General features: G+C 36.3%; 1 protein-coding gene across 6 annotated transcripts in view; it reads left to right on the top strand.

The window, feature by feature from the left end:
* The window catches only part of SYNE2 (spectrin repeat containing nuclear envelope protein 2), a 280,114-nt gene that overhangs the window by 152,940 nt on the left and 112,232 nt on the right, over positions 1–14,942 (top strand). For all 6 annotated transcript variants that reach the window (XM_074327378.2, XM_019733404.3, XM_074327380.2 and 3 more), the window contains exons 50-57: positions 1,928–2,072; positions 2,927–3,145; positions 5,774–6,039; positions 7,198–7,366; positions 9,796–9,951; positions 12,278–12,418; positions 13,839–14,021; positions 14,798–14,935. In XM_074327378.2, coding sequence (XP_074183479.2) covers positions 1,928–2,072; positions 2,927–3,145; positions 5,774–6,039; positions 7,198–7,366; positions 9,796–9,951; positions 12,278–12,418; positions 13,839–14,021; positions 14,798–14,935 — 1,417 coding nt within the window. The remainder of the gene's footprint in view (positions 1–1,927; positions 2,073–2,926; positions 3,146–5,773; positions 6,040–7,197; positions 7,367–9,795; positions 9,952–12,277; positions 12,419–13,838; positions 14,022–14,797; positions 14,936–14,942) is intronic.

Here is a 14,942-nt window from a genome sequence, read left to right on the forward strand (position 1 = left end):
ATGCGTTAAGAACATAAAATATAAATGTGTTTATAATCAACATGTACACATTAGAAATAATTTGGAAAACGTTGAAAAGTAAAAAATAATTCACTAAGGAAAACCATAGCAAATTGTTTATTGTATTTATTTCTTATTTAATATTGACTACATGCAGCAGAATGTTTTTATTTTTTGTTGTTTGTAACTATAACTCTGTACCTGTTAGTCCCCTTCAAGCAGAATGTTAATAAAAGTCTTCATATGGTATAAAGAATAACGATCAACAGTCTTGTACCCAAAGGTTCAAGGATAAACATAAGTTTTGAATTTTCTTGTGTGCTCCTTCCTTCTTCTCTCAGAAGTAATTACTATCCTAAATATTTTATGTGCTTTTAAAAATATTTTCACTGTGTGTTTGTGCTGCATTTTTATGTTGTGTATTTTCTCTGACTTTATTTTTTTCAAACTCATCATTACGATCCTGAAATTTATTCATGTTCTTATCTGTAGTAAGATTCAGTCACCCAGCTGTTGGTAGACATTTGGTTGTTTCTACTTTTTACATTCACAAACAGTTCTACTAGGAGCATTTTTAAATGCAAAAGCCTCCCTTGGATATATACCTAGGACTGTGGTTGCCGGATCAAAAAGTATGCACACCTTAAATTTTAAATTCCAAATGATTTTACCCATTTTTACTGAAGCCAGAAGCATATTAGTTTTTCAACTGTCCCATATTCTTGCCAACACTTGATGTGGAAGTGATATTTCATTGTGCTTTTAATTTGCTTCTCTATTACTGTTAATGAATTTGAGCCTCCTTTTTGAGTATTTCTTGGTTCATATTTCCTCTTCTGAAAAATGCCTGTTCAAGCCTTTACCCAATTTTCATTGGGTTGTCCATCTTTTTCTTATTGATTCGTAGGGATTTATTCTATGTTTTGGAGGTTGATCCTTTGTAATTATATGTGTTACACATATCTTTACAGAAGTGTATCCTATTAACACCCATACTGGGATGCGCAACAGGCTTTACCCTCTGCCCCAGTGTTATAGGAGAAGGTCAATAAAACTGAAACTCGGGTAAATAACCCTCAAAATGAAAAACGGTCCTAAAGCTTATTTTATTTCTCTGTATTTCCAGTTTTACTTAGTTTGGGGCCTCTGAATATTTCTTAATTCCTTGCCAGTTTATTACTGTGTTTTAAGAATTAAAAAAAATACTTGATGTTGAATTTTTAATTGATTTCAGTGGGGGATTTAGGCCCTATATGTTTTGTGTACATTACTGTATTCATAGTGTTTTTAAATATATAACATTACACTATATAAAATATATACTGTCTTTTCCTTTACTTGTTTATATAACATGAGCTCTTTTCCTTTATTATAATAAAAACTCCTTAAAAGTAATTGCGATTGCTATATAATATTTTATAAAATGGATTGTTATAATTTATTCAGCCATATCTTTTGTTGTATATACAGTGTTTCAATTTTGCATGTTAATTAATAGTCTAATATGTAAAACATGCAAAAGGTTTTATCAGTTTTAGGATAAATTCCGTATACTGTGTTAGGATTAATTCTATGCGATAAATTGCAAAAGTTGAATTAATGAGTCAAAAGATATTAACATTTTTAAGACTAAATTGTTTTCTACAAGAATTGTACCAATTTATACCTCAATAGCAATGTTAAAGAATGCAGTTTTCCAATTTAGGTGTTTTGAGAATAGTCTTATCTGCCTGTTGAAGTTGGCAGTAAAAGTCTTATGCAGGTCCCTGTAAGGAGGGGGTAATCAATAAAATTTCATTGAAATACACTGAATAGCAAAAATAATTGTATTCTGGTTTTTATTTACATGTTCAGAATTCATTCTGGGAATTTCAGAAGTTTTGCACTAAACAAAAGTTAATATCACTTTTTTTTTCTAACTCACTAGGTGTCTCGAGAATTACAAATGCTATAGAAAAATTAAAGAGGAACTTGGCACTAACCTCATACACATGGAAGCAGTTCTTGGGCAGTCCATGTCGCCATTGCCAGTATCTTACAAAGAAGCTTTAGAACGCTTGGAACAGAGCAAGGTAATAATATTTGCTAATCTCCAGTAAGAGTGTGTGCAAAAACAAGGGCAGAAAGCAGGTGGAGGCCGCAGGGGATGGTGCTCTGTTATGATGCACAGAAATCTTCAACCTGAGCTGTACACTCAAGAAAATTCCTGAAACCAAAAGCCAAGGGGAAACGTGAAGCAATGGTTCTGAGAAATTTGATCAGTCACGTTCACAGGACAGTCCTCACCCCAGTGGCATGCTGTCCTATTGATCACTCTTTCAAAAGCTTTACTTTTCATATTATTTTGTTGGCTGTTGTTGGATCAATGGCAAAGAATTTATTGCAACTATTCTCAGTGCTGAAATTCTGGTTACTTCTTATACTCTATTACTAAGCAATTTTAGTTTTTGCTTGCTTTCATCTGTTAGAATCTATGGTATTATGTTATTGGGATTTGGATGAGAACATTTTAAATCATCTCTGCTTAACATCTACTCCAAAATAAACACAAAAATGAAAAACCTAAAGAATGCCTCAGAAGTTGATAACAGCATTATGCAAATCAACTACCTAGTAAAATATGAGACTTACATTAAAAGAACAAAGTAAATTTCTGGATATTTACCTTTGAAAACACATCCTTACTTGGAAAAAAATGGCTTATGGGCCATTGTTAATCCCCATAGTTCCAAATTCATGTACAAAAAAATAATACGCAGATAATTCTCATTTGTCTCATTGGCTTCCGAAAGGACTAAATAATGGGTCATGTAATACTTCTGGATGATTTAAAATCATTAACTGTTCAATATTTAAAATAGTTTATAACTTGCAGAAAAATTAATAGACATTATATCCCTCCTATTCCTTTTCTTTTCTTCTTAAGGCCTTGGTGTCAAGTCTTATATCTACCAAAGAAGAGTTAATGAAGCTACGACGGGTCCTCAGACACCTGAGACCCACTTGCACAGATAATGATGGAATATGTTTGCTCAGAACCATGTCGACTCTGTGGGACAAATGGCTGAGTTTGCTGGAAGCTGCTAAAGAATGGGAGATGTGGTGTGAAGAACTGAAGCAGGAGTGGAAATTTGTCAGTGAAGAAGTAAGTGCTTCATTTTCAGCAGTCCAGCCGTACAGTATTGTATTGAATCGTCTCTCTCATGCTATATACCCATTTGCAATCATTTTTTATTAATTCATAGCCCATTTATTAGAACGCTTAATTTTTCATACAAGCATTTGACAGTATCTGCTAACAAAATGTGTTTCTTAAAGAATAACAAATGTTCTCATGTAATAACAAAAACAACTACTAACAATTAATGGGTACTTATTGAGCATGTGTCAGGCATAGTTCTAAGCTCTTTACATGTATTATCATTTATCTTTGCAAGAATCCTATGAGGTAGATGTTTTTATAATTCTCATTTTATAGGTAAGGAAGGTGAGGCTAAGTAACTTGCCCAAATTCACAAGTGAGTGGTAGAACAGGATTCAAAATTAGACTCTGGTGTTTAACCTCTAAACTAGCAACTTGAATGATATTTACACATACCAAATTGATGTAAGATTTTAAAATAGTTTTTACCCATTCAATGAAATTATAACATCTAAAGACCTGTACGTACGAGATCCTGTTAGCATGATTGGTAAATTTATATGTCACATAATGGATTACTGTTTTGAAAATGTCCGTAGTTATACAATAATCCAGTATCTTCAGGGTATAAAGGTTTTGCATAAGTAGACTTTTTGAAAACTTAAATGTTCTGTTTACATTGATAAATTAAGAAATTTAGATTTTGATTTACTGTACCCCCCGCCCCCATAAAATCTTACCTCTGTGTTTTCTTAAACAGAATCTGCTTGATATAATTACTCATTTCTGGTTATTCAGAATCATCATTGTATGCTATGCTTCAGTGACCATAAATTGCTAGAATAAAGTCATATACGCAAAGATAACGGGAGGTGTAAAGCTGGCTTCTTTCCCTTGTACCAAAAGTCCAAAAGGTCTTTCTGTATTGGTTCTTCTTTCTGCTGGTTACAGGTTTTTCAGTCTCCTTCACTGTGTTCACTTATGGTGCAACTAGGGTTTCTTCTCCCTGTCTAGATTCTACTTTATAATTGATGGCCAACCTAAGTTTTGTTAGAATTCTGTGACCACGGAAAATCATTCTGGGGCTGCAAAGCCTCTTCCAGGTGGAAAGGTGAATGCATAATCTTTGTGGCAACTATTTTACTGATTTGGGGGCTGTCTTTAGCCTTTCTGGTATAAAGTTTGTTGAGTTTTGATAAGCACATACAGTCACATGACCACCAACAAAATCAAGATTTAAAACAATTTCATCACGTCCAAAAGTTCCCTTATGCCCCTTCATAGACATCCCCTTCCATCACCTCCAGCCCGTGGCAACCATTAATCGGTTTTGCCATTTCCAGAATGTCATAGAAAAGGACTCAGATTGTTTGTGGCCTTCTGCTTTGGTCTCTTTCCACTAAGCATAATGCACGTGAGATTCATTCATGCTGCTGCACGTATCAGTAGTTCATTTCTTTTTATTCCTGGGTAATAAATAGTCTACTGGGCACATACATCACAGTTTGTTTATCCATTCACAAGTTGAAGAATTACCTGGCTTTTGAGTAAAATTATTGTCCTAATGAAAATTATTCTTTGCTCCCGTGTTCCCCTTCTTAATCACTTACCGTCTCACAGCAGACAGCAGAGCCTAAGACAGGGGCTTGGAGGCAGGTGGTTTGTTTTGGAAAGTGATCCTAGGGAACAGGACTTGGGAACTAGGACAACTGAGACAGGAAAGGTCAGAGCCTTTAGTTGCTCTACGCTTATTGGGTCCCGATTGCTGCGGTTGCCCATTTATGGTTATCACTGGGCACAGAAGCACCAAGAGATGTCCTGGATTACAGACATAGTTCTTTCAAGCTGGATTCATGCTGGAAACCCTAGATGTACAGTTACCTCTGTACCTCTGTCAATATAGCAATGCCTTTCTTTGCATGCTGGTTCTTGGGCGAGGGGGCTGCAAAATGACCCAGTATGAAGTTTATCTCAATCCCGGTTGGGAAAAAAAAAAAGCCCGGACTTCTAATCCAATTGAATTTAGGTTTGAGGGGGCAAGGCACAAATTCCATAACTGGGTTCTGCACATAACTGTCAATAAATACATGATTAGTTCAGTAATTCGGGCTGCTTTCCCCTTGGTGTAGCTGTCAGGGGTAATGAGGAGATACTGGATTTACTTACTTTTTTAAGAATATAGGGATCAGATGTGGAAAAAAAAGACTCACAGAAAAATTATCTAGTAGTTGCCCAACCTCTTATACTTGGTAGATGCAGTTTGGTGGAGCTCGTTCTACCTACCTTATCGGTATCTCAGGGGAAATAATTGCTTTATGCAACTGAAATCGGAAGAAAAAAAATTATTTATGAAAATATTCAACAGCATTTCCTTCAGTTCATAGCGATAATACTTCCTTTTAAACGCACATCTTCATGACCCATAGCTGGGAACTATGGGATTCTGGTAGCGGAGTTATAATATTCCCAGATATAAAAAGACATATATTACTTTGAAATAGGATATGGCATCAAGAGCTCTTTGAAGAGCCAGGACACAAACATTATGGTTGCCAAGATAGGTTTCCAGTCCTGAAATGGTAAGAGTATATTTTACTTATTTTAGCTCTCTTTTTTTGTTCGTTGAATTAGATTGAACGAGAAGCAATTATTTTAGATAATCTTCAAGAAGAACTCCCTGAAATTTCCAAAACAAAAGAGGCAGCCACCACAGAGGAACTCTCTGAGCTCCTAGTCTGTTTAAGCCATTATGAAGAGAATGTGGAGAAGCAGCATCTACTGTTGACCCTGCTTCTTCAGCGTGTGAAAAGCATCCAGAATGCTCCCAAAAGCTCAGGGGCTGTGGACACCGTTCCGGCAGTTCAAGAGATTACAGCCATGCAAGAACGATGCGATAAGTAAGATTTATGAAAAACTATTCAGAAAATGTGCTTGACAACTCAGGTTTAAAATTGAGAAAATACTGAATTTCAAGAACAAAGAAATATTATAGAATAATCACAAATGATATGACAGAATTGAGTTGAGTCAACACTGATAGTTGTAAAAGGGAAGAAAAGATTAACAATGGTAATTCAAACAAGCACACGTTCTTCATCTTAGTATTGTGGAGGGGAATACACCTCAATTTCTTTTTCTGTTTGCTTTTTTCTAATTTAGTAATACATACATGTTATAGGAAGTTTAGAGAGTGAAGAAAATTATAGGTTAATATAAAACCCAACTTTAATTTTACCCCTCAACAACAACCACTGCCAGTCACTTTTTTCCTCATCTTTTTTTTACTATGATTATATTTTTAAGCAAGTTGTGAACAAAGTAAATATACTGTTTCATATTCTGCTGAATCATTTATGAGCATATCATGTTTATTTTCCTATTTCATTAAGTACTCCTTAAAACATAGCTGTGCAGTATTTTACAATGTGGATATACCATAACTTGCTGAACAACCCCTAATATAGAACCTTTAACTATATGAAAAAAATTTTATTTTTATAAAAACACTGCAGTGAATATTCTTAGGCCAACATCTCTATCTGCATCTGTGGTTAATTCATTGAGAAAGATGCTGAGAAACAGAATCATTGGGTTAAAGGATATAATAAATTTAAAGCTAGAGATACCAAATAGCTCTCAGGAAAGATTTTACCCATGTAAACTGCTCTACTAACGTGGTGGTTACATCCACAATAAATGGGGTCAGCTGAGATAAAAAGGGGGTTGTCTATCCCCAAGAACCCACCCGTCTCCATTCACACCTCTAAGTCACGTTCAGTGGAACTCAAAGATTCCGTGGAGAAAAAGAGAATAGAGTTGGCAAATGTTATGTAAAGTGTGAAAAGAGGATATTTGGGGATGAAATTTTGGAGAGGTTTTTAATTGAATGATAGAATTTGATATATGTTTCTATATGCAGTGTATACATCATTGAAACTGGTGCTTTTCTCTCAGAAAAGATATCATTTGTGAGCTATGCAGACATATTAATTGCTAAAATAAAACTATTTCAGAGAAGACCAGAAGAACAATTTTATTTTGATGCTATATTTTAGGCTTTTTCAGAAAGCTCAAAAACATAAGGAATTGATGCAGAATGAAATCCAAGAAAGACATTCTTTCACAAAAGAAATAATTACTTTGAAGAATCTATTTCAACAGACCACAGCTTCTTTCCAAAATATGGAATTACAAGACCACGCACAAAAGGCAGAACAATTTGAGGTAAGTCAGAAATACTAGCGAATGTGGCTGATACAGGTCTTCAGTCTTGAATCCAGAACCTTAGGGCAAAGGCCATTCAGTGACTGGGGTGGAAGGAGAGGTCCAGGAGTGAGGAAAGCACTTGTGGAGGCCCTGTGGCGTGATGTGGGCAGAGCCACAGGAGAAGATTGGTGTGGTTGAGAGCAGAGAACAGGGTTGAGACCAGGTGGCAAAGAGGCCAGTCTACACTAAGCAGCCCTTTTTCAACCACATTTTAAGAGCCTTTGGTGAACAAAGGCTTCAGACCACTCTTGAGTAGCATGTTAGATAACTCACTTTAGTGGGATACAATATTTTCCCTCTGACAGGGTAGAACTGTTTTTACTTAACAACATTTCTGACACTGTGTGTGTGTGTGTGTGTTTCCTACACCAACCTATTGTTCACCTCTCCAGACACAAATAGGGTGTCCTAAAATCCAAAATTCAATTCAATTATGACACTAGCTACCAGGAGTTAGCACAGACAACCTGCTCTTTGCCCCACCCCGCCACCACCTGGGTTAAGGGCCAACATCAGTGCCACAGGACTGCCCCCACTTCTGATGCCAACGACAAGTCCCAGGCCTCTGGTACTTCTGACTGACAGGCTGTAAATCAGGTTCTGGCAATCCCCTCCTCAGGCTCAAAAATTTACTAGAATGGCTCACAGAAGTCAGGAAAGCACTTTACTTACTATTACCAATTTATCATAAAGGATACAACTCAGGAACAGCCAAATGGAAGAGATACGTAGGGAAAGTATGGGGGGAAGTGGTGCGGAACTCCATGCCCTCCCTCTCTGGGTGTGCCATGCTCTTAGCACCCTGTTGTATTCACTAACTCCAGAGCTCTCCAAAACTCGTTGCTTAGGGGATTTTATGGAGGTTCCATTATATAGGCATGAGTGGTTAAATCGTTGTCCGTTAGTGATTAACAACCTCCTGCCCCTCTCCCCTGGGAGAGTGGAGCTGCAAGTTTCAACCCTCTAAGCAGTGGTTGGTTCCTCTGGCAACCAGCGCCCATCCTGAAGCAATCAAGCCCTTACCCCCAAGAGTCATCTTCTTGGCATAAACTCAGGTTGAAAAATACTTGTTATAAATAACAAAAGACCTTCCTCACACCCCTATCCAGGAAATTTCAAGAGTTGTAGAAGCTGTGCTAGGAACAAGTGATGATGACAAAACATACACACACACACATACACACACACACACACACATAATACAATATAACATATATTACAGTATTACAGAGGCTATGTCATTTGGGAACTCATTTTTTCAGCATGATCTCTTCTCATTCCAGTCCAATGGTAACAGGCAAAAATGACACTGAGAAGTTTATTCAAAAGTTGCATGCTGTTGTTACGTAATTAGAGTTTTTGGTTATCAGTGTTGAAAAAGGAAACTTGCTCTCCCTCACTGAAGCAGTCTTCTTTGGGAAGCCAAATATGTGTAGCTCTGAATGAAGACCTGTACTCCCAGACTAGGTCTAGATAAAACAGGATGACACTGTACCTCAGACTCCTCCTTTGTCTGAATGGCATTGTTCTTTAACTTTCTCCAGATTTGTTCTCTGTTGAGGGCTAAGAAAAGTAAAACAGTGACACATCATGGAGTCATTCAAAATTGTAATCATTCTTCAGTGTGGTGACTCATCCATTAACACAATTAATGCTACTGAACAGCTACTGTAGAAACAAAACAAACCCCCAAAAAGCCACAGCAAAGTCAAGAAGTATTTTTCCACTTGATCTTTGGGAAACTTTCCCAAACAAATGAGTTTCTCCTTTATAATTAGTGCAGGAGAACGTAGATCAGATTTTGTTTCTAGGCCACAACCAATGGACTATTTGTTCAGGTTTCTTTTATCTCCTGAAACCCGCATTCTTTGCATGGAACTGGAACCCTCCTGTTTGAAAGAAGTTGAGCTCTACTGGGCTGTCTAATTACATGAAAGCAGACACTTCTGCTTCAAGCATAGGGCTTTTAGTGGCCTTGAATCATTGTGATGATAATGTAGGAAGAAGCAGAAATGGCAACAAGTTAATAACAAAAAAAAAAACTTCTTTGAAACTTTTTGCTACTTGCAGCTTTTTAGATCAAGACAGCAACTGAGATACAGTTAAATCCTAGAGGTACTTTAGAAGCAAGAGATGTTGTAATGTCTTTTCTGGACAATGGTTTGACACTATGAAGAGATATCAAGTTTAATCCTTACAAATTAGAAAGCATCATCTGACCAAACTGAGTATCTCTCAGGCTTAATCATCTTGTATCAATAGTGAGGTTTTGTCATGCAAAATGTGCTCATTTAAATCATAAGGGTGTGCTGGAAAGCTTGCTTTCATTTTTAGAGTTAAGCTTTTCCCCCACCCTGTGAGTATTGAAACTCTCTTGATGTTTTTAGGAGCTTCAAAGCATTTTTAAGAAAGGGAAGCTAACTTTTGAAAATATTATGGAAAAACTCCGAATCAAGTATTCTGAAATGTACACCATAGTTCCCGCAGAGATTGAATCCCAGGTGGAAGAATGCAGAAAAGCTTTAGAAGACGTAGATGAGAAGGTAATAATAATATTTGTACTAGTGTTATTATTTATAGAGTTGAATGAATTTAAGAAGAAAATATCATTTAATATCATATGTTCATTTGCCCTGATTTTAACTGTAACTGTTCTTATAGAGTTTAGCTGACAGTTTTGTTTATTGAATACTGAGATGAAATTGCTCTAAACAAGTGACAGAAAATAGAATTATGTAATCTGTTTATTTTTAGTTGTCATGATGCTTAGTTTTTTTTCTCTTGCATTGAAAAATGGTTATACATTATCTTTTACTTGGCTTTTTTTTTTTTAACTGGAGAATTGCTTTAAAATTTTGGACATGAATAATATTTAGCTTTAAAATATATTCCCTGCGAATACTTTGAAACAGCACGCAAGGGCAATAAGAATACAAATCTCACACTCACTAGAAATATACTTAACACACAGTGTCTTTCTAATGATGGTGGTAACACAATTCTTACAAATCATACCTGGGCAGATCTTTATACCTGGAAGTCCAGGTTGAAAGAAAGAGTGGGAAATGTTTCATACTGGAGACAGGAGTTTAATTTAGCAAGATGTTTTTATTGAATTGCAAAAATACATCCCAGATCCAACAGAACAAAATTCTGTTCGGTCCAGCATCCACAAAATGATTTTTTGTATTGGTTTTTAAAGCCTGGAATACCTCTAACCTAGTACATAAAATAGATATTAAATGCACACACACACAAAAAAAATGTTTCAAACTTAGTTCACTTCTGTTAGAGATTTCTTAGGAAAATCTCACACATGTTAAAAACATGTAAACTAATATATATTTCTAAGAAATCTTGTTGATTTAACACACGAGAAAGTCTGTTACCAGGTACTTTCTCAAGACTCGTGTACTATTGATTTTATTTTAAGAGAATACTAAATGTTTTGAGAGAAACTAAATTTGTTCTAGTGAATAATACTTCATGTTAAAATACCTAACAAAGTGAATTCATAATCAAAATCTGTCTTTTAAATTTAAGGTTGAAATTTTCAACTGTAACATATATTTGTAACAAACAACAACAGACACAGTATCATTCTGTATAATTCAGAGGGCAGCTAACTTTTCCTAAATCACGATCTCTCCTAATGTTCCTAAATGATGTGCATTTCTGCCAAGAGAATAACTGCCCAAAAGACCAGAAAACTTCATTTTATGGTAATTTGTTACATAGCAATAAAAAGTTATACAGCAATAAAAAGCCTAATACAGGATTTTTTTATTTTCTAAAATTCTCGGTATGGTCTGTGAAATATAAAAAATAAAATAAAATATTTTATAAAAGTATCTACTGTTTGATGTAGTGAAAAGAGCCTGGGACTCTGAAGTCTGACCACTTGGGGCTTCTGGGGACATATCCTCTACCTGGATATTTGACCTTAAGCAAGTCATTTAGCCTGTGTTTAGTTTCTGCATTTGTATACCATCTGCATTGGAATGTTCTAGTCTCAATGATTATGCAGGTATAGTGGTTTTTAAAAGAGTTAAAGGATTATACAAAAGCAGGAAGTGTTATTTGGTTATTTAGTGGCTGCTTGAAGAAAGCCTTATCAACATAGCCTAAAAAAACAAGAACACAAACTAATCAGGTATTTGAAAAATGACACATTCAACATTCATTTATTATCTTTCCCAGTCCAAGTTATTTTCTTAAGAACATCATTCAGATAAAAAAATTACACTGTTCAGCAGCTAGATTTCTGATTGCTATGAAAGCGTACACCAGAAACATGCACACAAAGAAAACTAAGCTTTGTGCATCCTCAAGAGATAGCTAATTTTAAAAGGTTATTGCACCCAAATGGGTATTAAGGTGAGAATTACATTATTTTTAAAAGTTGGCTCGAGAATAAGTTTTTTTTATTTTTGTTTTTTAACAGTTCTGTGCAGAGGATTTTCTTATAAAATGGAGAGACTGTATAATAAATAATTTGTCTCCCAGGAATTCTTTCATATCTTTCATTGGGGTATGTTACAAGCAGTCCACTCAGTAGTTTTGCCCAAGAAAACACATATGTGTGATTCATACTGTGGATTACATTCAACAAAACTTTGTTTGTTGGTTTTCTTTTTTAAGATAGCATTTAAAAGATCAGGTCAGCACAACTGCCATTTCCTAGTGTGCTAATCTACCCTGTCGTTAGCTGACTAGCCAGTATGGTTTGGAATTTTTCCTGGAATTCAAAAGATTTTTTTATACGTAAAAGCACATAGCAGTATGACTACACCTTTTTATCATTTGAACCTGTGAATAGAGTACAGGAAACGTCTCTAAACTAAATGTATCTTTATCCTACTGTAACAGATTAGTAATGAAGTCTTGAAAAGTTCACCATCATATGCAATGAGGAGAAAAATAGATGAAATTAACAATGGGCTTCATAATGTTGAGAAGATGTTGCAGCAGAAAAGCAAGAATATTGAGAAAGCGCAAGAAATTCAAAAGGTAACAGCCTCCTTTAACTTTCTTCAGCATTCGATGTTCCGCTTGTCTATCAGTCATCACAGAATAGACGCTTTGTATTAATCTCTACAGAGGCCCTAATCTACATCCACAGGACAACCCTTACTGAGAGTGTCACCTGCAGGCTGGGTGGAGCAGGTGGCACTTAAGAATTGGTCTCAGTTTTTCCATGATGGGAATATGTCCAAACTCCTGACAGCCTATAATGGTGAACTAGCCTTTTCACAAGGAAAGAAGAGGAAGGATCTTATCTTGGAAAGACTGATATAAAAATATTATAAATATAGAAAACAAAAGCTAATATGTTTTTTGTTGGAGCATTTCTTAGAGTCTTTGGTTTTCTAAAGTGAAATAGTATTGAGGAATACAATATGGAACATTTATGAAACTAATTAAAAAATTAGTTTCAGTAGGATTGTATGTCACTGTAATTGAAAAATAAAAATACTCTGATAGGCAAGTAAAAATAAAATAACAATTTATAAAATAGGATTTGAATAATATTAGCAATTTTTGTTTAGACTGCAAGGGGAAACAGGAAAATAGAAATTCCATTTTTATTTTCCTTGTGAAATGTCTTAGGAAATCAAGTCTTAGGTAAAACTGTACATAAACATAATATTCCAGCTCTTAATTCCCAAGTAAACTCCTGCATATGGAAAGTATTCTTATCCTCCTCTACATTTTAAAGAAATGTTCTAATATGAATTGAGACTTTTAAAAATAGGTCAGAATAGGGCTCACCATGAGGCAAAATCTTGGACTCTTAGTAAATAGAGGAACCTAATTTAACCAGTCAGCTTTTCCCAAATCTAGAAATTATGTTCTTAAGCAAATATTAAGTAAGAATTAAATATTTTACCTTTGAGATGTCCTCTGCCCAGAGAAGTCCAGGTTTGAATCCATCCTATTGGTTTCTTGAGCCCAAAACATTTGCTAATAATACCTGTGGCTAGAATTTTCTGTCACTGCAGATATTTTCTTTTTACTAGTTTTATTTTTGCACTTAATAAAAAATTGTCTTCTGGATTAAGTACATCTATTTACTGGTCCAAATAGGTTGAGGTATCAACCAAAACCCTGTATAAACATCATGTTAACTCGTCACTCTGGAAAGATGAGGGTTATATTGACCTTGTTTGATGTCATTCATCTCTGGAAATGTCCACGTCATTGTGTTCCCTTACGGCTAATGTGTAATGAAATGAGTATGTTAGAGTTCAGAGACCTCAGAGAAAGTGTTCTTCAGTTTAGGTCGCAGTGGCTCCTGGGCCTAAGTGAGTAAATGCCTCTGATGTTGTTTGGGTTGCATTTATAAGTGCAAATACCATGTGAAAACTAGGAATGAATCCAGTAAACCATGGTGTCGGCGTTCACATTGCCTTATGATTTCCTTCTCCAGAAAATGTGGGATGAGCTAGATCTCTGGCATTCCAAGCTGAATGAGCTGGATTCTGAAGTTCAGGACGTTGTTGAACAGGATCCAGGACAGGCTCAAGAATGGATGGATAACTTGATGGTTCCTTTCCAGCAGTATCAGCAAGTGTCACAGAGAGCAGAATCTAGAACCTCACAGTTAAATAAGGTGCGATGGTAACATGTGGTATCTACACATAGCCTGTGGTGGCCTTGAGATGGGTGTCAAGCAAAACAAAAATATATGTTCAGAGGCAGCCAGTTTCCCTCAAATTGCCAATTTTAGGACTTGAAGCGAGAGTTACTCCATAGGTTCGGGTAGGCACCGAGGGGACAGATTTCCCTACTGGCACAGGCAGGAGAGTCTTCAGGAAGAAGATTTGGAACAGGCACGAGCAGGTATCCAAAAGTCAGATGACAGCAGGCCGTTTCCAGAAGGCAATCGCAGCAGTCCAAGGAGGCAACCAGCAATAAGGATATCATTCAGAACCAGACACCTCTCTTTCCCTTCCGAGTAGCGGTCGTGGTAGATAAGTGGTACCTGTGATCTAACAAGAATGGGGTAGGGTCCTAGTCTCTGAGGAACTGGGATATTACAGAACTAGGCCCTGTACAGGAGGACAAAAGACAAACCCAGTTTGCAGAATGAAGCATAAAATGGGAACCAGACTAGTTGCAAGGCTAACTTAGAACCTTGCTGAGGCCCGTAGTTTTGGGGTAGAACTTCTTAAAACCCTTTCCAGCTGTGGTCAGGACTAGTCTTAAAAGTTGGAAGGATCAGAACTGGAGGGGGTGAGCAAGTGACCCCAGCCCTGGGGAGGGGAGCCCTGCGAGGCCTGGCATTCCCCTGACTGACTAACCACAGTGAATTCTTCATTCAAGAATCATTCAACTCACATAGCAGACATCAATCAGACTGAGTTTGGTACTGCCTCTCTTTCACAGGCCACAATTAAGATGGAGGAATATCATGATCTTCTGAAGAGTACTGAGGCGTGGATAGAAAACACCAGTCGTTTGCTGGCTAATGCTGCTGACTATGACTCTTCAAAGACACTGAGTCACCGTGCTAGCGTCCTCCAGGTAAACA

The sequence above is a fragment of the Rhinolophus sinicus genome, chromosome 3, assembly GCF_057876585.1.
Source record: "Rhinolophus sinicus isolate RSI-liver-muscle chromosome 3, RSI-T2T, whole genome shotgun sequence".
In the NCBI taxonomy this organism is placed as follows: Eukaryota; Metazoa; Chordata; class Mammalia; order Chiroptera; family Rhinolophidae; genus Rhinolophus; species Rhinolophus sinicus.